At 43.1% G+C, this 24,521-nt stretch overlaps 1 protein-coding gene across 1 annotated transcript in view; it reads right to left on the reverse strand.

Annotated features, from left to right (window-relative positions):
• RYR2 (ryanodine receptor 2 (cardiac)) overlaps positions 1-24,521 on the reverse strand; it is a 176,751-nt gene that overhangs the window by 138,603 nt on the left and 13,627 nt on the right. Inside the window, exons 4-14 of the mRNA XM_014529274.1 lie at positions 21,172-21,246; positions 20,309-20,387; positions 17,411-17,523; positions 15,370-15,475; positions 14,641-14,737; positions 12,881-12,955; positions 10,521-10,677; positions 6,458-6,622; positions 5,387-5,508; positions 4,287-4,470; positions 3,109-3,244 (exon numbers count right to left, since the gene is read on the reverse strand). Of these exons, the coding sequence (XP_014384760.1) occupies positions 3,109-3,244; positions 4,287-4,470; positions 5,387-5,508; positions 6,458-6,622; positions 10,521-10,677; positions 12,881-12,955; positions 14,641-14,737; positions 15,370-15,475; positions 17,411-17,523; positions 20,309-20,387; positions 21,172-21,246 (1,309 nt within the window). The remainder of the gene's footprint in view (positions 1-3,108; positions 3,245-4,286; positions 4,471-5,386; positions 5,509-6,457; positions 6,623-10,520; positions 10,678-12,880; positions 12,956-14,640; positions 14,738-15,369; positions 15,476-17,410; positions 17,524-20,308; positions 20,388-21,171; positions 21,247-24,521) is intronic.

The raw sequence follows: 24,521 nt of genomic DNA on the forward strand, positions 1-24,521 counted from the left end.
TTCACACAATGGAGACGTTAGAAAAAGCACAGAGGTGGTAGCAGGGAAGGAACCACCGGCGCTCATTAGGAGGGATTACTTTGAGGAGGTAACATTCACATTGGGAGCTCAAGAAGAAAATACCTCTTCTTTATCTCTAAAGCAACACAAATACACACACACAATGGAGACGTTAGAAAAAGCAGAGGTGTTAGCAGGGAAGGAACCACCAGTGCTCATTAGAAGGGATTACTTTGAGGAGGTAACATTCACATTGGGAGCTGATAATGAAGGATAATGGAGAAGCCAGTGTCCCGGGAGTTCCCTCACTTGGGATCGAATACTCATTGCTTTTAATTAGCCTTGAGACTAAGTTATTGAATTTCTCTAGAGCTCAATTTCCTCACCCAAATAATGAAGAAGTTAAGAGCACATCAGTTTTCCTGAAAATAAATGTAGCACCGAATATGGGAAACAACTAGTAACTGTAACAGGCAGCGGAGAGATGAGTTAAATGATATGGGGGAAAGGGGGCCAATGGGCAATCACTCTGCAAACCTGTTCCCTGTATCTCTTCTTCCTATTTGGAGGCTCACATGCATTTCAAGGACCCGAGAACCCTGGCAGTAAAGCCACCTCTTCTCACTTTGCTTAACCTCATGGTCTCTGTACTCTGACAAAGAACCCGTCTTTTATGAAACTTCAGTGTGACCTTTAAGATCTCCTTCAGCCCAATGTGTATACTCAATGGAAAACTTTCCATGTTTCAAAGTCATTCAATTCTTCCAAAATACATCTGGTAACTAAGGACGCCCTCTACTGTCTTTCCCACACAGTCAGCTGTGGCATCAATGCTAACAGGAAGCCAGAGGGAACCCTTTCAGATATAAATCCAAAACTCTTTTACAAAAGTGGGATTTACAAATCATATTCAGAAATACGTTAGCAACATTAGTCAAGCTGGGCTTATTCCTCCATTGAGACAGAAATGTGTTAGAAATCTGTTAATATCTCCATAAACTCCAAAATGTATATATTCCCACCAAAAACTTTAACTCAGTGAAACAGTTCCTACTGAAATTATGAGTGTGTGTCCGTGTGCATGTGCATGTGCACAGGGTGTTTCACAGATAAACGGATTGTATGAATTATTATAACTCAGCAAATTAATTAAGAAGTCACTTAAGTGAGTTTCTAAAGTTATGGGGAAGTATCGGAGAAATACAAGGAAGTTCGTCACTGTTTATAACAGCCCAGGGTGTTTCACAGATAAACGGGCTGTGTGAATTATTATAACTCAGCAAATTAATTAACTCACTTAAGTGAGTTTCTAAAGTTATGGGGAAGTATCAGAGAAATACAAGGAAGTTCGTCACTGTTTATAACAGCCAAACACTGGGACGGACTGAGGTGGACTGTGATGACGACGCATCTCTCAGTGGGCGCTTACAGCCACCAGAACTGACGCAAGTTCACAGTTCCCGCAAAAAACTGCCCACAGTGTAGACGGCAGGAAAACAGGCCAGAAAAGGATGTTGATAGTATGATTCCAGTTTGGTGATGTAAGTGTGTAAGCTCAAAATAAGTACATGCAGAGCATGGAGAAACTGTATTTTAGAGTATTTCTCGGGAATATGAGCTGCCTTTGGGGAAAATACATCCTGTTCGTGAGACCTTGAGGAATGCAGTGAGCATGTGGCTGCTCCCGATGTGTGGAAAGGGGGGTTTTCTTATTCCAAACAGGAGGGAAGATGGACGGAGCTAGGCGGGGAAAGGGTCATGAATCCTGTTATAAAATCACAACTGCTCCATCAGCACGGCAGTGTGTGTGCACCTGTGAGGAGGTGATGGTCCGTGGTCAAGATGTCTGTACCTAGAAAAACACAGGTGACAAGGAAGGAGCATGGAAGTGACCAGATAACCCCCAGGAAGTACAGACACACAGGGAGCCTTGAGCCGTCTAAGTCCATGAACTTGGACATGGAGGAGGGCCACAGCATCCACGATCAGCGAGAGCTCGTGTTTCTATCTTGATCTTGTAATTCTGTTTTTCAAGGAAGGACATAACGGAGGAGGAGTCACAGGCCCGTGGCTGTGAGGGGAAGGGCTCTAGGCCATGTCCGCTCTGCTACCGAAAGGCCACCTCATGGGAATCTCTTCAATGTGTGTGTCTTTTATATGATGGACATTTGAAGTGGACACCTGAGCTTGCTCCCTGCCTTCTCTGGAATCGCACCTGTCTGGCAGGCAGGCAGGCCAAGGCGTGGCCCGGTTCCCAGGGTGGGTCAAAGCCGGGATCAGACAGAGCCGGGCCTCCTGCCAGAGTGAGCAGGTCAGGAGGGCACAGACACCATCTGGGCTGATGAGTGGAACAGCAGGCTCCTTCTTCGAGAGCATTTCCAGGGGCAGCCCCGCCACTTCTCCATGTCCGAGAGGACACTTCCGGCGCTGAGCGCTGACTGCAGCCACCAAGGCTGTCCAGGGAAGCCAGCACTGGAGGCGGCTGACCCCTCGGAGGGCAGGGCAGACAGAAGCTGGTCTGGATGCTGCGAGAGACACTGCTTCCCACCCACTGCAGATGCCCTGTTTTGCAAGCCCACGGCCGCCCCTGGGAAGGGCAAAATCTCAGACCCTTGACAAGCGACGGCAGAAGCTGCAGTAATCGCCCGGACCACACGCGATGCAGCCCTGTGTCTGCACAGGGCCACGAGGAATGCAGTGTAAACCATGGCCTGTGTCACTTACTGTTCCTCAAGTGTCCCTGGACCCTCACAGGCAGGTCCCAGAACGGCGAGAGGAAGGGGCTGGGAGATCCCTGACAGGGGGAGCGTGGGTAACAGGGGCTTTGTGGGACTCTCTTCAGAAGCCAAAGCCAATATCTGAGGCTCATCACCCAGAGGCAGCCACCTACAAACACACCCTGGACCACTCTCCTTTACCAGAGGCAAAGCCATGGCTCTGGCCACGCTTCACCAAGATGATTCAACAGCAAGCATCACTGCACGTAGTGCAGCTCGGGTAAAAACTAACGGCTTCAATAGAAAGCAAGAACTAAAACGGCTGGGAGTGCCCTGGGATCATTTTCAACAGACACAGCAGGTGCCTTGAAAACCCAGCCATCCTTCTTACCCAGCAACTCATACAGGGAATTCAGAATGGACTTCCAGGACTCCCCCGCCTCTCTGCCAGCCACCTCGGCAAAGTGGGCGGCGCTGCTGTAGACGTGCAGCCGGTCCACGCACTGGAGCACGAGGCTGATCATCCCCTGCGAGGGCAGAGAAACCACCGTCAGAAACATCGGGTCTGCTCACACCCCAAATGCAAAGTGGTTTCAAAACTGGAAAGCCTGGCTGATGGTGAGCCTCTCAGTCGTTAAGAAAACTGAGGTCACTTATTCGCAGGACAAGCAGCAACACCTGCGTGACAAACAGAATGGAATGAGGGCCGCTTGCCTGGTGGCCGGATCGATAGTTCAGTTTGGGGGCCCTCGCTGAGACTCTAGGACAGCCGGTCCTGGCATTTGGACCCTCCCATGTGGTCCTGCTACTATTCTGTCTGTAAATTACGGCACTTCCGCTCTTTTGGCAGCAGAACTTTCGTGAAATAAAATCATACACGGAAACTCAATATGAGCAAAAGGAAGCAGTGGGGTCGCTGTGTCCAGGCAGGGGCCTGGCACTTTGCCGAGTGACCCTCTCCTGGGCAGCCGCTGTCCCAACACAAGCTCCCTGGCACTTCCGCTCTTTTGGCAGAACTTTCATGAAATAAAACCATACACGAAACTCAATATGAGCAAAAGAAAGCAGTGGGGTCGCTGTGTCCAGGCAGGGGCCTGGCGCTCTGCCGCATGGCCCTCTCCTGGGCAGCCGCTGTCCCAACACAAGCTCCCTGTGCTCCTGGGGCAGCTCCCAGGAGCTGGAAGAACCTGCATTCACTTAGACACCTGAAGAGCCTGTTTTCACATAAGTAACACGAAGCAAGAAGAGTGCAGTGAATGACCAATGTGAAGCGAAGGCTGAGGAGACAGTAACACATGGTCCTTTGCCAGGGGCGTGAGGAGTTCCCTAGACACTGGCAGAAATGACAACCATCGCCGCTCACGGTCCTTTGCCAGGGGCGTGAGGAGAGGAGTTCCCTAGACACTGGCAGAAATGACAACCATCGCCGCTCTCCAAGGCCTGGTTCCTGCAGCCAGCACAGTGCGCCTGCTGCTCTGATCGCCAAGTGCAAGATGTCAAGTAGAGTCCCCACGGAGGACCGCTTTCCCAGGAGGAGAGAGGAAAGGACTTGTGCTGGGAGCAGCTCACCTCCTCCTGGAAGAGGTTCTGCCGGTTCTTCAGGGCCCGCAGCCGGTTCTGCCTGTCCTCGTGCTCCAGGTGCTCGGCCGGCGGGTGCAGGTAGCTGATCAGGTCCCGCAGGCTCAGGCTGACCGACTCGATGGGCAAGTCCACTGGGGGCACCTTCGCCTTCCTGCCCAGAGCATCCAGGCCCCTAAATGAACAGCACCATTGCTCTCATCGGTGACTCACAATTTTATGTAGGATTTTAGTTCATAAAGCTTTACCCTCTCTCCCAATACCACTGTAAAAGGCAAACAATATTTGAATCACAAATACATTTATTTATAACATAGTCAAACTCATCTCTTATCATACTGAACCAAATAAACTCACAAATGACTCAAATACAGTATCTACATTTGCAAACTAAGGAGAAGCAATAGTAAATGCCTGGTTAGGAAGTGGAACATATCTGCCATTAGAAATAGAACCATTCAATTACTTCCTAGGAGAAACTCAAGCGATAATTAATATATTCAAATGAAAAACTGTATATTCCTTCATGTATACATAATGTTTTATTAAAAACACCAGTACTGAGAGAAATTTATCTAGAGAAAAGCTGGAAGGGCCTAGAGGACCAATATTTAGAAACCAACTGATTTTCATTATAAAGCACTCGATGCTCGAGTTTCAGGATGCAACGCCCCGAACTGATAATTTTGACATTTTCTCGTTCCATTGTGTTTGGTTTTGGGAGAAGGAGCTGTTAGCTGCTGATACTCACTGCCATTCTGTTTTAAAAGATATTCTAATGATATTAACTCATAAAATTCACTTAGTCACCAGGAAACAATATGTTAAATGCTTTCCTATTACCTGAAAGAAATGTATTTAAAATTAAATTTTAAAATGGCATCATGCTGCATTTCCTAGCCTTTGAAGGAAAACATATTATTGGCATGTAAGTGTGTGGATTTGTTGAGCTTTCCGAGATTCTGAATTTTAAACTCAAAGCTTTGAGATTGACCACCATAGTATACTTTAGAATTATTTATTTGTAGATTCAATCAGGAAATTGAGGTAAAATGTCAAATAGCCACCACAACAAAGGACATGAAATGTACCTTATAAACCTGTTGAAAAGGAAGACGGTGCTCCGGATGACCCGCGCTGTCCGCGACTCTTCGTGCTGCGACCTGGACAAGTTTATGCCGTCGTCCATGTGGCCTTCGTGATGCATGATGGCCTGCGGGAAGCACGGGGACCGCCATCACTCCAACACCTCCCTTCCCAACGGGGCTAGGAAGGTGCGCACTCCAAGAGGCCATGGCAGTACACAGGACCAAGTCAGGTGGAGGGGACTGTAAACTGTTGATGATTTTAAAGCTTTACCCTGAAGTTTGAGGTAAAATAATATGCAAAGGTCCCTGGACCACCTAGGCATTTAGTTACTGTTTTAAAGAATTAATCCGTTGTTGTACTGAGTTGAGCAAAACAAACCCCAGAATATCTTCACACATCATGTTCAGTGACTGCTCCAAGTCTAACCCTCTGAGGGAAGCAGCCAAGGAAGCCATTCAGCTTCAGCAGGCACAGTGAGCTGAGCAGACAGGTAATGAATAGTGCTCAGCAATGCTCCTAAGGCATCTAGGTTCTTTAAAACTGCATTTTTATGTTGTTAGTTCTTGTTAGGTGTTTTTTTTAAGCTTACTATGTGAGTACCACATGAGAAGAGACAAGTGCAGAAACCTTAAGTAAACAGTTGAATGGTTCTCCCAAAGTGAGCACACTGTGAACACTCGCAGCAGGAAGAGAAGGTCAGAGCACCTCCACATCCACCCAGAGCTCGCTTCCTGCCCTGCCCTCCACAATGGCCCCCACCTTCTCACTTCTAACAGCAAAGGTCACTTGGGTTCTATATATAAATGGAACCACGAAATGGGCAGCCACTGGTGCCCCGCTTCCTTCATTCAACACTTTCAGAAGATAGTTGTCATCTAAACAGGTGTACTGAGTTAAGATTAGTAAGGAGAACTAAAATTGTAAACTATCTAGAAAGCAGTGCAAAATGGAACATGCATGTCGAGAATGAACGTCAGCAGGTGGCTGAGAGTGTTGGCTACCTCTTCTTGCCTGTGTTTGTGTATTTTAGCCATAAGAGATGACTGCGAGATGGGGTTTCTCTCGCCTCTCACCTTGCGTTGTATGGCTCCCATCCTCACAGACTTCACGTCCACGGCCTGGTAAGTCAGCCACAGGCCTGTGTTCACATGCTGTATGTAGCAGACCGAGTCTCCATACTTGATCTCAGAGGTTCCCATGCCATCGACTTCTTTTCTCACCCCTGCATCCAATTTTTCCTAAGGAGAGAGGAAAAAGAGATAAGCAAGTTTTTAAAATACGACTTTATCTTGAAAGAACTTTGCCTTGTTGTAAATATGTTCCTTGAAAAACTCAGCCCTCTGAAGTCCCCTGAAATAACAGTCAAATATTTTATTCTAGCAGTTCAACCACTACTGAAGATTTGAGTAGAAAATTATAAAAATAAATAACGTATTCTTGAATAATTCATACTGCTAGACCATTATTTTAGCCATAAAAAAACTTCATATTGCCCAATGACAAACTCCAAATGAGATATCTTAAAATGAGTAGTTGAGGCTTCATATTCTTTTCCGATTATTTTTTTCTTTATTTGTACTTAATAGCATAGGTTTGTGGGACAGGAAATCCGGTTTTGAGTTCAGTCTCTGCCACTTGCTACCTCTGTGATCTTAGAAAAGTTAAACAAAGCTGTTTAAGCCTCAGTTTTCCCAGCTATAAATAAAGCTAATATACATACCGGAAAACATGAGATAATGCATGTAAAGCTAACAAACATATCAGAAAACATGAGATAATGCCTGTAAATATTTCAGCACAGTATCTAGGATAAAATAAACTTAAATTTTTACTATTTTGGCTATGTAAACGATGATGATAATGGTGATTATGTTAGCAAGGATGTTAATGCTTTCTTTAGAACTATTCAAAACGACTGTAACTCAGTTTCCCATAATGCAATTTCCAACTTGAACGACAGAGTCACTGGCTTCTAAGGGCCCTAGGCTAACCTCCCTCTGCTCGGAAGCAGCACTCGATGCTCTGATACCAGCTGTTTCCTTCAAAGCCCTGCGCTTTCATGCTGCCTCCTTCAACATGCTCCCTCTCGTGGACACAAACAGCGTGTGGGGGCTGCCAGAGGGAGGGGGTGGGCGATGAAGGGGGCCTAAAATATGGTGACAGGAGATTTGACTTGGGTGTGGGCACACGGTGCAATATACAAATCTTATAACACAGAAACCCACACCTTGCCCTAGCTGGTTTGGCTCAGTGGATAGAGCATCGGCCCGCAGACTGAAACGTCCTGGGTTCGATTCCAGTCAAGGGCACGTACCTGGGTTGCAGGCTCGATCCCCAGCCCTGATCAGGGCGCATGTGGGAGGCAACCAATCGATGTCTCTCTCTCACATCATGTCCTTCCTTTTCACACCACTTGCACTATTGGCTAACTTCACCAGCTCCCATGATCTTAAAAAACAAAGCCGCGTAACAAACTGAGTAACTTAGTAATTCATATTGGCTCTGACTGATACACCTCATCTTCACCACTGGAGGTTTCAGTGAGCCCACTCTCTTGTCTACTGCCATTAGAAAGGATCAGCATAGCCTGGCCTGTGTGGCTCAGTCAATTGAGCTTTGTCCCATGCACCAGGACAAGAGGTCACTGGTTCCATTCCTGGTTGCAGGCTTGATCAATCCCCAGTAGGGGGCGTGCACGAGGCAGCCAATTGATGTTTCTCTCACATCAATGTTTCTATCTCTCCCTCTCCCTTCTTCTCTCTCTAAAAAATAAGTAAAAACGTATTTTATAAAAGGATCAGCATAAAAACTATCATTGAATTTCCATATCTTCTGTAAAACCACAGCTGGTCTTATTTTCTATTATACTATCAGCACCCCTTGATAAAAGATTACTGCAAAAATCTCATTTGAATTTAATCCTGATTAAATAAAAATGTATCTACAATGATAATTTTGTATACTTATTTTGATAAAAAATATACATGTTCTTCATTTTACTTTCATCTTTTAGATATTTAGTCATCACTAAACAACTACAATAGGTGCTCATCTGATCACAGGTAAACAACATATCTTTCCTGTCTGCTATTATTATTTTAAATCTTTAATTCTGTTATTAAAAAAGACTTTAGATTTACTACTTAGGCTCAAAGTTTGGATATGCCACCTAACCTGCTTCAGTTTCCTCATCTGTATAATTAAGATTAAAAATAGTATCTAAGCCCTAGTCAGTTTGGCTCAGTGGGTAGAGCGTCGGCCTGCAGACCGAAGGGTCTCAAGTTCAATTCCAGTCAAGGGCATGTACCTCTGTTGCGGGCTCCTCCCAGCCCGGGCCCTGGTCAGGACACATGCAGGAGGCAACCAATTGATGTGTTTCTCTCTGTCTCTCACTCTCTCTCCACTTGCTCTAAAAATCAATGGAAAAATATCCTCGGACTCTCTCTTCACTTGCTCTAAAAATCAATGGAAAATATCCTCGGGTGAGGATTAAAAAATAAATTTTAAAAAATAGTATCTAAGCTTCATAGGATTGAACTAGAATTAAATGAGATAATACATATAAGATACTTAGCACATTATTTGGCCCATAAATTAACCGTTACTCTTATTTTCATGTATGTGTTTTAAAGCATTTAAAATATTTTTGAACCAAGAATAAAAATCCCAAACAAAAATAGCATACTAAAAACTATGTCCTAAAAATGATTTTGTTCTATTTTTTCATTTGTTCCATAATCCTTGTGATCTCATTGGCAGTCTTATTTGAGTCTGATTTCATCACTTCAATAGCAGCACGTTTCTATTTGTGGCGCATGGGAGAAGGAAAACTGGAGGAAATCCCCCAAAGAAGCATATTTTAGAGGCATTTTAGGCTAAAAAATTCCATCTTGGGGAAATATAATACATATGTGATTGGCAAGATCTACCCTTATAATAAACAAATAATAGAAAGCAATACAAAGACTTACTCTATCTCCTGGAAAAATATTATAATTACCTAATTGGCCATTATTTTAAAATCAGAATTCTACTATGATCTTAAAATTAAAATGTTTTCTTGGCCTTCAGTTTCACCTTCTCTTTTATCAACCACGTTACCACGTGCAGTTCTCACTGTGAGTTAAACGAGTGGAGTGGGTTTGGCAGCAAGTCAGTAACAACCTACTTAAGACAGCAGTTCCCCAAACATGAGTGCCAGGCAGGAGACCAGACGCAGAGAAACTGAAGACTTCATTAAAAAGTGATGCTGGCCCCTGGCCAAGGTTTCTCAGTGGTTAGAGTGTTGGCCTGTGCACCGGAGAGTTACTGGTTCGATTCCCAGCCACGGGCACATATGTGGATTGCAGGTCCAATCCCCGCCCCAGGGTGCATGTGGTAGGCAACCTGTTGATGTATCTCTGTCACATCAATGTTTCTCTCTCTCCCTCTGCCCCTCCCTCCCTCCTTTCCACTCTCTCTAAAAAAATAAAAATAAAAATAAGTGGAAAAAATACCTTCATTCCTCTGGTGAGCATTTAAAAGAAAAAAGTGGTGCTGGGATCCCTGGTCTCTGTACTTCCTGTGTAAGCTACGACATTACAAAATGGCCCAAATCCAGAAACAGCCCCCATTCTCCAAGTGCATATTAGGAGAGATATTTGGAGAAAAAATGTTTCAAAGGCTACTGCTTTGAGCAAGAACTTTTATTCAGAGTGTTTGAAAATATTCACAGCTTTTGAGCCAGTATGTCCAGTTCTAGGATCCATCAAAGAAACAAGTAAAAAATGTGCACAAAACATGTCCAAGAACGTCAGTGCAGTGGTGGTTTTTTCCTTAATTGATTTTTTGTTACAAAGAAATATGTCTATTGTAACAGGCAAAATAATCCGGAGATGGACTTTTTTGAAGTTAAACAAAAATTTTCCTGCACTCATGTTCCCACACACCTTCTATTTTGATCTTTCTGAAATATTCAAAGTTAAAATCTTAGAGCAGTCCTTCCCTATCAAGCATATAGAAATGTACAAACACAGATTTATTTAAATCAAAACAATAAAATTTTGTAATACAACTTGCTTTTTTTTCACTCACCAGTATCCGAAGGAAACGTGGTGGGTCTACTTACAGGGGACCCAGCACTACTGTCCCGCTCACCTTGGAAGAGCGGAAGGTGAAGGCCGTAGACTTCACATCGGCTTTCTCTTTGTCCATGAGGAGAAGGTTCTTGTCTTCCATGAGACTCAGGTACTTTCCCGTTGTGACATGCCGCAGTCGGAAAGGCTGGCCCCACCGTATGTGGCTCCCACTCCACCTGCAGAGACAGGTCAGACTCGATCCAACAGCAGCCACAGCCACAGCCACAGCCACAGGGAAACAGCAAGTCACGTGTACGTGTCAGCAATGATGGAAGGTGCTCTGCATGTACCGTCTCACTGAATGGTCTCGGAACCTGTGAGGCTGGTGGTATTAATGTCAGTTCACACATAACAAAATAGTAATTCAGATGATCACGTAACATTCAACGTTACACAGCCACTAGCAAGCAGAAGTGACATTTCACTCTAGGTCTTCTGACTCTCAATGTGACCCCATCCACACTAACCCTACTCCTTGTGCTCCAAGTTCACCTCTACTCACTAGTCACAGATACAGAAATGATAAATTTAAATGATACTTTAGAGTTTACTAGTTAAAAACTTCTGTTGGATTTGCACAGACTTGAAAAATAGTGGTACAGTCAATGCTTAATTATGATGAATTATAATTTATATACATAAATTAAACTAAAGTATATATTTACCTGAAAAAAGAAATATATTCCTATGGTTTAAATTTAATAATGAAGAACAATTATCTCATTAAAAACCAGTGAATTAAAAAAAAGAATATGAGAACTATAAAAGGTCAAAAGGAGAAAAAAGAAAATATAAATAAACAGAAAATATAAACTAAGGTTATAGAAAAGATAAAAAGCAAAGTTATGATCATTAAAATCTGCTAAAAGTAATGACTTTCAGAAAGGGTGGAAAGGAAAATCCGGTTATGTGCCACTCCTGCTTCCACAGGACCGCGCACGCTGAGTCAGCACAGGCAGACCTCGGACTGCTGTGAGCAGAGGGGACAAGCCTCGCAGATGCATGACACTTAAGTGGCTCTTTGCAAAGCAAGGACAGCCTCTCATCATGGATAAGAAACATGCTCACAATCAAATAACTAAAAACTAAACATAACTGAGTGGAAAAGAATTCCCTTGCATATAAAATCACAAGGAAACAGTGATGGCAAAGTTGCTGTTAGACAATCAGAGTTCGAGGCAAAGCATGAAGGGAATGCTGTCGGGTGCTTTAAAAAGATAAGAGATAAACTCTAAAAAGTATGCACACAGTCATCACTACATCATGAGTCATATAGACAGCAGAGATGTGGAGGCTTTCAATATGATTTTTATCAATTAACAAATTTGTTTTAAAATAGAGTCATTAAAAACTATTGTAGTCTACTAATTAAGGGTATTTTTTGAAAACTTTTCTATTTTAGTAAACGGTAAGTGGTATTTATGCTGTTTTGCTAAACTGGTTTTTTGACTTGTGATATTAGCATTGAAAATTAACAGTACCATGATATTACGGTAAGTTCATTTTTACATGAATCTGTTCATAGAGACAACTACTTATAATACACTGTAAGCTATATTCTGTGCATGTATTTAAAGTAATAAAAAGTCCTATGTCATACCTTACCACATTCAAGGATATACAAAGTTTTTCAAAATTATTGCCTGGGATATATAAGCAAAAGCAACCGAAGAGCACTAAATTACTTAAATCACCATTAGGTAAGCATCAACCTCAAAACTGTACGTCTACAAAGATAGCTATTCTATACTAAGATTGTTCCTTACATCCATCATGGAGTCTGTAATCCTAAAGCAACAATTTCTTTAAAATAGAGAATTAACTTTAAAAACTTACTGCTTTTGAGGCAAAGGACTGAACCTTATAATCCTTTTTAAAATTTATTTTAAGTCTATTAAAAATTATGCTTTTATTATCAACATTTCATTTTATTTAATGCACAGCGGCTTCATATTACCACCCCCTTTGCTGACTCGGCTGTTATTTGTGAGTAAACACAGAGACTGCTGGGAATGGTCTAGTGCCCTGGTTCACATTCAGGTCTCCTCCGTCTCACAGGTGCTTCCAGAAGGTTCAGTCCAGAGCTTGCCAGGACTGAAGTGATTGACAGGCTTGTCTCCAAACCTACCTCGAGGGCTCCCAGCAGCATTTTGTGCCGGGAGATGCACTGACCAGATGAGAAGATGCTACAAAAACCAATGAGGCTGAAGACAAAAGCGGCTGACCTACCACCTGGTGAACTGGGGCTCATGAAGGATAACTAACGGGCAGGAGGGAGAAAGGGAGGAGAGCCTGCCGCTGTCAGCGCTGTGTTTGCTGGTGCCCAGCCGAGCGCACTGGGAAAGTGGCACGTGGGCTGCATTCAGAGGCGCTACTCACGCAACTCTCAGCGTCTCCAGTCTCCACAGGGACCGGGCGTGGACGGACACGGCACCACCTTCATAATGAACAGTTCTGTTTTCAAAAAAAGAAGCCCGATTTTAACATGTTTCATTCTTGGACATGTTTCATTTTTCAAGCTAATTAAGAGAGAAAAGCAAATGGGAAAATTTTAACATGTTTCATTCTTGGACTCTATTTTTCAAGCTAATTAAGAGAGAAAAGCAAATGGGAAGCCTTTGCATAAACAGTTAAAGCCATACTTTTTGGAGAAGACAATAGAGCCGGAAATAAAAATAACCAAAAATACTAACAGTGACCCACATAAGTCTGCCCTAAATAAACATTCGATGTAAACACGTGCCTCATCATTTTCTCCTCTAATCCCATTCATTCCCTCTCCAACTCCCCCTCCACCATCTCCCCCCGTGAATATACTCACCTGATTCATTTAATTCAGGTCCTTAAAAGTACTCAGCTATAACTTTAGGTGTACTTTAATATATTATTATTTAAACACATTCATATTTAGAGTTTTCAAGTTTGTTCTAGATACTTAACACATTCTAATATTTTAGTATAACACATTCTAATATTTTAGTATAACAATTTGAAAAAGTGATAATAGAAAAGTATAAATATCACCAAAAATATAAATATAAGCAAGAAGTTGCACACACACCCAAAGCAGAAACATTTATTTGAGGGTACTTCACACGTACCCAAACGCCAAAGCCCTCGTGATAACTGTTTGTCAGTGGCGCTAACTCATCATCCACAACATCCAACCTGATCTCTGGGCCAACGCATGCCACCTTTCACGGAAGCCAGAGCCCATGCAGCACCTCGGAGTCCTCACGACCTCCTGCTCCCCTGGGCCTTCTATCTCCACACAGCCCTCTGCTCTCAAGAGCCAGTTGATGATTATTAACTTCCTAAATGTTCCCTATATCTTTCTGTAAATTACAGAAAGAAGTTTATTAAATAAGTTACCAAAACTCCGTCCACACCTTTGGGGAACCCTTGGACCCACTGGGGTTGGACCCCAGCAAATATGTATGTTAATATTATGAGAAATGTCCTTTCAAAACTAAAACATGTAATAAATCATCCAGATGACACCTGCTCTCACAGTGATCCCTTGTTTATGTATTAATCTTATCAGATTCATCTGAGAATTTAATGAGGCAAAGCAGAGCATTCAAATCATCTTAAATATTTTTGTTTTTGTATTATTTGTGCACTTTCCCCAGAGATCTGGACTACATCAATCTCAGTCTAATGCCAAATAATATTAACATGAGAGAGGTATTATAATCACATAAAATATGAGGAACGTGGTCAGTTCTATTATCTATGGCAGCAAATGGAGGTAATAAAAAAAAGGTCGTCAACTTTTGTACAATTTGAGAAATCTGATTTTGAAACTGAATTCGAGACTAAATGTTCCAGAAAAAGAATTAATCAGAACCAATGAACATTTAATGAAGTTTTAAGTAGATTGTTTAATGTGTTCACTCCTCCCACTCAGTTTAATGCGATGCTTCTTCCATGTTTTAATTTTTTCAGCGATTTTGCTGATAGGTAATAAAAACACGAGGAAAAACTGCAAAGGAGGCCAACAAATGGGTCATTCAGGGGACAGATGAATGTTAGAGGCCCACTTTCTCTTATGCTAACGGCCTGAACAGGCATTTCCTTAATTTAAAAAATTATGTCAAGGCAAGAAAATCAAGGCTTGGGGCGCCAGGCTCACCCACCTCCGCTGCTCCTCCCCATGCTCCCCGGAGGGGACGGTGAGGCACTCGTCCATGTGTCCGTGCAGCAACCTCAGGACGTCACCGCCAATCAGGTACCCTGTGAGGATGAAACTCGGTCTAGCTCAGCTGTCATGCTCAAGTGGTAGCTGGACAGTTCACCTGGTCCAATCTTCTATGTTCTTAGAGAACCAGGAGTCTAGCAAGGCTTGCGCTCCTGGCCACATCTCAGAGAGGGATGGTTCCACCTGCCTGCTGCTGTTGGGCCTGAGCCTCAGAGCCCCAGAGTGAGTGACATTCCCACTGGAAATACCACCTCAACCCCGTAAAATCCTCCCTTAAACATACATGCAGGGATAGGCTCAGACTTGAACCTGTGCAGGTGACAGTAATCAGAACAAACGCAGATGTCCCGGAAACCCTGACGCATGGGCATTGTTGGGACCCCCCACCCAAGCCACCCGCTCCAGAAGATGGGAAACCTGGACATCCGCCTAACTGAGCAATACCCCGGGGCCAGAACCCTGGGGCAAGCAGCCCCCAGGAAGCCGGCACAGAAAGCCACACAGATAAACTGAAGCTGACCACAGCGTACAAGTAGCAATTTAAACGAGAATCTTGGGTGTCATCACCTAATTTACAGAATAGTTTGACACAAGCTCTGGCTAAGAGCCAGCTCAGGGTCACGGACACCCTGCGTCACGGACGAGCCCTCCCTGAAGAGGGGTGTACCTTGGGCCGCTTCACTTCCTGAGCTGATGGGGGCCACGCTCCAGAGCGTCAGCTGGAAAGCGGCGTCCACGTGCAGGCTGCTGCTGCCGCTGCCATAGGACAGGTGCTGCGGAGAGGGACGCAAAGAGGCTTCGCCTGGCTGCGGGCGGGCTCAGCACGCACATGCTTCTGCCCACTCACACCCAACACAGACTGGAACTGCGCACACGGAGCGTCTATGTCAGCCTGTCACTCAAAACGAAGAGGCCGGTAGAAAAAGATTAGTTTCTATTTCTCTTTAGGTATTTCCCATCTTCATTCTAAGAGTTACTAACTTAAGCCACTAATCAGAAAACAAATGAATACACTAAAATAAATTGATTCATTAAAGCAGACTATTTTGTTTTAAAGCCTACTGATGAACAAAGTTATACAGATACTGGGTACTTACCATTAGAATTATAAGTTGTCTACCTATCACACTGTGGTGTCTTTTTACAACAATGCAGGTGAGATCTATAGAACCAATGTCTTAGTTTTATGAGGTTATGAACTTTTTATCTGCAACTTGACACAATAGCCATTCGATGGCGATGTTTTCTAATAAGTATCTAAAACCAAGGCAAACACATTTTCTCCAAAATTCAGATAGTACAAATTTCAGATTTCCTTCTTAAAAATAAAAATGTGTCAAATATCGTATTTAATATTTTAAGAGCCATAATATGTGAGTTCTGAAACTAAAAGAAAAGAAAAATTATGAAACCACTCTAGAATTTTACAGCAGATGGCCTTGGTTATTTTACCACCTGGCTCCGCTAGAACTGCAGACAGACACTGTGTTCTTGGGGTCATCTCAGCAAACATCACTTCTCCAATGCTGGTGACAGATGACAGCCTCAGCTTTCAAAGATCCCATCGTACCTGAACTTGCCCAGAAACCAACCCTCCCAGTTGGATGAGGGGCATGAAGTCGCAGCAGGACCGTCATGCTGGGAAGCTCCGCGGGCCTTCACACCCACGGGTTCTCTCACCTGAATATGCTATTCTCGAGGCACCAGCAAAAATAGGCATGTCACTCTTAAACAAAATGGAAACCAGGCTGATGGAAAATAACCTTTCTGAATATCATAATATTTTGCACTGGGATCTCTCACACTTCCATTGATTTCAATCTGCAAACTTCTGCAAATGATTATTCTTTAGCAAAAATACAATTCACTAAATACTAGTAAGTTCAATTAAATATACATTGGCCTTACCACAAAATAAAAAATGCCTTCAATGATTAAACATAAACTTTTTTTCATTTTCCCACTGTCACCCTCTACTCTTTGAAACAATGTCAAGGAGACCTCAACTTGTTTTTATTTTGTTTGTTTCTCTTAACGTGGCAAGTATTTCTCACATAAGAATTTTCTGCCGAAACCGGTTTGGCTCAGTGGATAGAGCGTCGGCCTGCGGACTGAGAGGTCCCGGGTTCGATTCCAGTCAAGGCCATGTACCTTGGTTGCGGGCACATCCCCAGTAGGAGGTGTGCAGGAGGCAGCTGATCGATGTTTCTCTCTCATCGATGTTTCTGACTATCTCTCTCCCTTCCTCTCTGTAAAAAAATCAATAAAATATATTTTTTTAAAAAAAGAATTTTCTTTCATAAATATCCAAATCAGTGGTCACAACCTCATTAATGCAGCCCTCTCGCCGGGTGCAGAAGAGTCCCAGTTCTGAATTCCCGATCGGACTATGTGTAGTTCGTCAGTGAGAGTCCAGGAAGAGGCACCAGGGTCAGGACAGGGCAGGATGGGGGCAGGATGGGGCACACGGAGGGGGGCACCCAGGGCAGGGCACACCAGGAGCCTGTCCAAACGCACCTGGTGAGCCACACGACCGCGTGTCACCCCCTTCCCCTCCCTGGGGAGTTACCGCTCTCTCATCAAATAGAGGTACAGGCTTGTTTCTAAGCAATTCTCCTGGATAATTTGCAATCTACACTTTAAAGAGGCTGTTTTATTGACCTTCATGCATCACCTCAGCAAGTCCGTGCCCTACTCTCCACACTTACCAGGTACCTTTCGGAGGACACACTCACTAAGATGAGGTCATCGCCAACGCGCACCTTCTCTCCCTCGGACCGCTGCTTGGAGGCGGGATGTATGGTCCACCAGCAAGCCTCGCCTGCAGGAAGGGCGAGCAACACAGAGCAGCCTCTTAGTGCAAAACCCACGTGCTTTGCCGGTGACTCCACATTAAAGAGGGAAGTAAAAGAAGTCTTCACAGTCAGTCTCCTTAACAGAAATTTGTTCTGTTCACTCCACCTTCAGGAATTTGAATTATAATGCAACTTAATCTCTTAGACCGTGAAAATAAAAAGAAGTAGGCCAATTAGCTTAGGATAAGACACATGGAAACATACAGCTTGTCAAAGAACTGGTTGTGACAGTTTGGGAAGTTTGGTGTCTTTCCCCCTATTAAGAATTGGTTTAAAATGATCTTTATGCTGCATAAGGCGAAATTCACCGGTCGTGCCGACCTGACTTCATTCTTTACAAAAGCATATGCTGTACACTGTTCATGTTACTCTGTGATGACATCTAGTTTTCGCCAGTTGGTTTTCAGAAGGACTTGGAGTTTTATGATGTGACATTATAACAATTTACTTTCTGGGGGATGCTGATTTAAAATGGGCACAACTGTTATCTAAATTTTACTATCCTGTGCCTTAATTTATTTTGTGATTTGAAAAATGTGTTTGTTTCTATTAACCTAAGTGTAACATAAAAGAGAACCCCATTATATAAGGGCGCATTATAAAAATAGCTGGGTGTAATCAAATAATTCCTCCTGGAACTAGCCATGCATAAGCCTCAGGAGCTACACGCCCACCGCCCAGTCTTCATTCTTCACTGCTGTTACCTAAGACACAAACTAGCACCCAATTCCTTAGTCTGGTCATACTTCCTTTTAAAAATAAATGCAAATTCTATCCAAAACACTCTAATATTCTCATCCAAAAATGAGAATATTTTTAGTGACTTGTTATCTAATAGTTTGCATTCTCTCCCTTAGCTCAGCTTTCTCATTTTCCATAACACTTTTCTTCTTTCTAATTCCCCAACGCCAGAATGTAGGTCCCATAACAGCAGGGCCTTCCATGTTTGGCTCACCGGGGTTTCCCCGGATGCTAGCATTTTTGTTTTTAATGCTCTGGCACTCAATAAAAATTCATTTTGCATAACTGAGTAAATGAATCAGCAAATGCTATTTCTTTTCTTAATATATTTTTATTGATTTCAGAGAGGAAGGGAGAGAAAGATAAACATCAGTGATTAGAGAGACTCACTGATCGGCTGCCCTCTGCACGTTCTACACTGGGGATCAAGCCTGCAACCCAGGCATGTGCCCTGATGGAATCCAACCGTGATGACCTGGTTCACAGGTTGATGCTCAACCACTGGGCAACACAGGCCGGGGAATTTCTTAAGCGTGCTTACAGTTAATAGGTAATCTGTGCTCTGAGCAGCTTTTCTCACACAAACCACAGTCTTACTTGAGTGTCACTTTGCAGAATTCCTGGTCTTCACTTACTCAATTGACATTTTTAGAGTTGTAAGGAATTTTTCATTCATTCACTCAAACACTTATAAAGCACCCACTACTGGTCGATCATTGCTTTAGCAGCTGGGGATACATCAATAAACGAGGAAGAGCCGTAACCGGTTTGGCTCAGTGGATAGAACGTCGGCCTTCAGACTGAAAGGTCCCAGGTTCGATTCCGGTCAAGGGCATGTCGTGCTTACAGTTAATAGGTAATCTGTGCTCTGAGCAGCTTTTCTCACACAAACCACAGTCTTACTTGAGTATCACCTTGCAGAATTCCTGGTCTTCACTCACTCAATTCACATTTTTAGAGTTGTAAGGAATTTTTCATTCATTCATTCAAACATTTATAAAGCGCCCACTACTGGTCCATCATTGCTTTAGCAGCTGGGGATCCATCAATAAACGAGGAAGACATATCATCTGTCTGTGAGTTTAGTTCTGATAAAGGCCACACAGGACTAACGGTAAATATAAGAAACTAAGAAGCAGCAGTGAGCTCCGGGGAACAGGGGCAGGAGAGGGACTGCCTGTGGTTTGATATTTTGTAGTTATCTCAATGTATGAAACAACTTACACATTGTGTGTGCCTTGCACTTTTTTTGGAAGAGAGAACTGAATGTTTCATGTAATTGTGTGCTGAAGTAAAGGAACTATAATGATAAAACTTAAAAAAAAAAACTAGCAAAAATACAGAGAAATGGCTGAGCCCAAATAAAATTCTGTAAAAAATCAATAAAATATATTTTTTTATAAAAAGAAGGAAAAAAAAGAAAAGAAAACAGCGTGTGAAAGACCGCTTGATCCCACCCATGAAAGGAACAACTTGATAAGAGTTGGTCTATTTCCTTCCATTCTCTTCTCTACTAGGTCTTTTATTTATTTTTTAATTCCCAAAGTCATGTATGCTTATTGTAAAAGATAAAATAGTCAAATTGGACATCCGCCCCACGCACAGCTGCCCCACGCACACCGACCCCACGAAAAAATTAAATAAATAAATAAATAAAATAGTCAAATTGTATATGAAGTGTAGAGTCAGAGCATTGAGAACAAAAACACAAATAAAGCTTTTGTTCTCCTATCTTGATTCTCCAAAAGAATAAATGTGTCAATATATACATTTTAGTTTCAAAAATACGTAAACATACATCTGTTTGGATAGATATGTGGGTCAATGCCCTGTGACAGAGACATGAAGAAGACTCATTTTCTACCTTTTTGCTTGGATGAGGACACTGACTATATTACATTTTTAGACTTAAAATTATTTTTAAGATGGAAAACAATAAAGACATGCAGTAATACTTCATAAGCCACCCAGTGCACATTAATACGTATGATCAAAGCCAGCAGGGCTCACCTGTTGTGTCCTCTTGCAAGCCAACGTCAAAGGCCAGCTTGTCAGTTGAAGACCGGGAGGTGGACAGGCAGCACAGGTACTAAAGGACACAGAAGCAGCAGCTGTCACTACACGGTTATAGTCCCACCCAGTGCAATTCTGGCTCGCTCTGGTATCAGAGTGAAATCTGGGTGCTTCTGGGCGAAGGCCTGCTTTTCCCAGTGAGAGGGACAGCACATGCTGGGCCTCCTAGGAGCAGTGAAATGTGGACATAAGCACATATAATGCATGTATGTAGTGAACCAGGGGACACAGCCTGAGGGGGACTCGAGGGGTCACGTGGATGACTGGGTGCAAGAAGGAGCTGATGTGGAGAAATTCTGGGCAAAGGCCCGGTTTTCCCAGTGAGAGGGACAGCACATGCAGGGCCTCCTAGGAGCAGTGAAATGTGGACCTAAGCACATATAACGCATGTATGTAGTGAACCAGGGGACACAGCCTGGGATGACTGGGTGCAAGAAGGAGCTGATGTGGAGAAAGAGAGACATCTAGTCAGGAAGGAGGGAAGCCAGTGAAAAGTGACAGTGCAACTCACAGGCAGATTTTTATATTATCTTTCAGTAAAAATACTTTAATTCTTTAATAAACTGTTAAAACAACACCAGGAATGAGAAAAGCTTCTTATTTTAATCTTAACACTTAACTGGTCTATCAAAAGTGAGATACTAAAAACAGGGGTCATATGATGACAGAATTGAAGGACCTTAAAGGTCACCCAAGCTACTCCTCATCTTGTAAGTGGGAGGACTAAGCAGGGCACAGATCTTAAAGGGCACAGCGGCCCTCACTTTCCCGACCACCGCAGATGGAACGGCGCTGCTCACCATGCCGCTGTTGGAGTGGCGCAGCAGGATGGCGTGTCCGTAGAGGAGTGTCCGATGACCACCCCCTTGAGCAGTCTGCGAGGAACAAGACAGGGTCGACAAGAGAAGAAAAACCAAAACTTAACGAAGTCAATAAAAAGTCCCCGTGTTCTCCAGGAAAAGGTAAGAGCTACTGCAGACAACCACGTGCGGTGGGAAGATGCTCGCGTGGACTAACGGGTTCCATGCAGCCTGCGCCGTGGGTGCGCAGGTGCCCTGGCTCTGGGAGCAAGCACTCGGCATGACGTGTGATACTGATCACAGATATTTACTGTCCTTATTTCCCACGGCATGTGGGCTGCATCGGGAGGGACCTTCGGCTCTCTGGTCACTACTGTACCCAGGTGATGGCACACGTAAGGACTAAGCATTTGTTCAGTGAATGAGCCTTCCAAAAAGGCGAAACTGATCAAATCATCCCCAGGCTTAGAACCTTTCCTACCTCCCAAAGGTTTCTAGGAAAGAGTCCAAATTCCCTTCCACGAACTAGAGAAATGCTTCTCAAATGTGAGCGTGCACATGAGTCCCCGAGAGGCGGCGGAAGCACAGACTCCTGGGCCATCCCGGTGACTGGCTCAGCAGGTCTGGGGTGAACGGAGAAGTTGGTCTTTTCTACCTTATAACCTTATAAACTGCACTTTTAAACTCAGTTCCAGGCCACCTCCTCCAGGAAGCCTCCTCCGGTTTCCTCAGTTGGCTGCTCCCTGAGCCTCCTGCAGCCCCAGGTACACCTGGCACCTGGTCTAACCACTCCACAAAGTGAGCACCATTCTCGTCTGGGTCAGACTGTGAGCTCCACGACAGGGACGTGAGCTCTCAGCACAAAGACTCAATAAACATGAGAGGAATGAGAAACGACGTGGGCGCCCCATCCACCTGGTGGGGGTGGGAGTCAGGTGTCATGGTTTACAGTCCAGGTGTTAAAAAAGAAGGGACCACAGATTGGAGAGGGGGATGGCAGAAACTGAACAGGAGCCATACAGTTAAGCCCAGGAGTGTGCACAATTTTTTGAAGGAGAAGGCTGTCTTTAAGGATTTTAAGGGTGAGATTGGTGATATTGACATATATATATGTATATATATGTGTGTGTGTGTGTGTGTGTGTGTGTGTGTGTCACACACACATATGTATACCTTAAGAAGTGTGGAGTACTTTAATATCAATACTATTATATCTTTATATCTTTAAATATATCCCTTCATATTGTTCCAAATAATTTCTTAAAATAACTTCACATATTATGTTTGAAAGGCCTCAGAACCATTCTTAAAATCAATATTAAAATTTATTAAAATTATTTTAAAAACTGCTTTTAAAACAAAAGGAAATCTCTTTTCCACATACTGAGGGGAAAAGGTGGGGGGGGAATCTACTTTGTAAAATGATGTTCCTCTTCAGAACGAGGCCCTCTATAGGAAGCACTTGCATTTTCTGTGCTACACGTGACTTTGTGGCCAAGGGCAATTCACCGACCTGGACTGATCTGGATGCAGTGGCAGGAGCTGACTTTCACAGGAGATACAAGCTCCAAAGGTATGAAATCCAGCTGAACTTTCCTGACAGTCACATCCATCACAACAAAAATTTTAAAACGAAGATTTAACCAAAAATGATGGAGTGCTCCTTTTACTGTAAAGTTCTGCCCACGCATTTCATATGTTTATATGTATGAATGTATAAATGTTCAAATTGGTTAAGCTAAGAGGAGACATTTTAGTGTCTAAATTGTCTTCCAACTATACATTCTACACAATTAGACAATTATAGATTTTAACTAGAGATTTCCTCACCACTTAAATGCCAATTATGCCGGATTTAGTTCTAACAGAACTCGTACAAGTATGCACATAATCCCCACTAAATTAATTGTTACTAATTAACTTAGTTACCACAAAGGGATGCAATTTCTGTCACATGCGCTACAGTACTTTTCTTCTAACTTGTCATTTTATATGACATTAATCTAATTGACTCCGTTTCTGAAAAAATTTAAAAATATGTAATTTCAACTCTTGGGCTGACTGGGTAACTCAATTCATTCAACAAACATTTATCAAAAGAATTGTGTGTGGGGATGAATCCTAAGGGATGATTTATTCTTTCCTGTGTTTTTTAATTTGGTGCATCATGTCAATTTTCTTGTTAAATGTGGCCGGTCCTTCTTTAAGTGATTAAATACAGGGTGGGCAAGGTAGGTTTACAGTTGTGAGAACACAAAACAGTTTATTCTTGCATTATTATTTATTAATTATTGTATTGTTTAATTATTGTATTGTTTCCCATCAGAACAACCGTAAACCTACTTTTGCCCACTTGTGTGCATGGACTCCCTCTGAACTTTGGTACTGTAGGAAGATGATCACCACTTCAGGGGTTACTCCTTCGAGACTGTGCAGCCCTGTTTCCGGTGGGTGCGGACGCCCCCTGCGCAGTCTCAGTGAGGAGATGACCATCACCACTGGGCGACAGCTGCATCCAAGCAGCAGTAACTCAGTCCGCTGGAGCAGGCCCCTTTCCCTCCAGTCCCCAAACCCACCCTGTAAGCACATGATGCTCTGACCACACTGACCTCTGGGAAGCCAGTCAGGACCAACTAGATAAGAGTCAATCAAGCTAATGGGGAAGCAAGCTCGAGGCTGGCCTGCCTTCAAGATTCCACTTGAAAAAAAATCTTGGTGATTCTGGAAGTTAATATGTTAACTGTTCTTTGGAATCTAAAATATGAGCAAAACAGTCAATTGCACCAATTAAAAGGAGAATTAGGAAATTGTATTTTACATAATATAAATAAGCCTTCAGTTCACATTAATGCCATCCATACTTTAGGCCTGTAATTCTCCATAAATACTATACATAACAAACACTCTTTCCTATTCATTCAAAAAACATTTATGGGCGGCTCTGGCCAGTATGGCTCAGCTGGTTGGAGCTTCATCCTGTACAAGGAAAGGTAGTGGGTTCGATTCCTGGTCAGGACACAGTTACAGTTCAATCCCAGTCTGGGTGCCTATGGGAGGCAATCAATGGATGTTTCTCACATTGATGTTTCTCTCTCTCCCTCTCTCATTTCTCTCTCTCTCTAAAAACAATAAAAACATATCCTCAGGTGAGAATTAAAATATATACATATATATTTATGGGTGTCTACTGTCTGAGAGTATGCAGCCTCTCACATCTACATCAGAATTTTGAATTAACATTTTTCAGAGTTGGCATCTTTTGAAATTATATTCTTTTGAAATTTTAAACTATATTAAGTCTTTATTAACTAAATACAGTAAGTTTCTCTATACATTGTTTCTTGACTTAA

This window comes from Myotis brandtii, unplaced genomic scaffold, assembly GCF_000412655.1.
Source record: "Myotis brandtii unplaced genomic scaffold, ASM41265v1 scaffold679, whole genome shotgun sequence".
NCBI classification, from domain to species: Eukaryota; Metazoa; Chordata; class Mammalia; order Chiroptera; family Vespertilionidae; genus Myotis; species Myotis brandtii.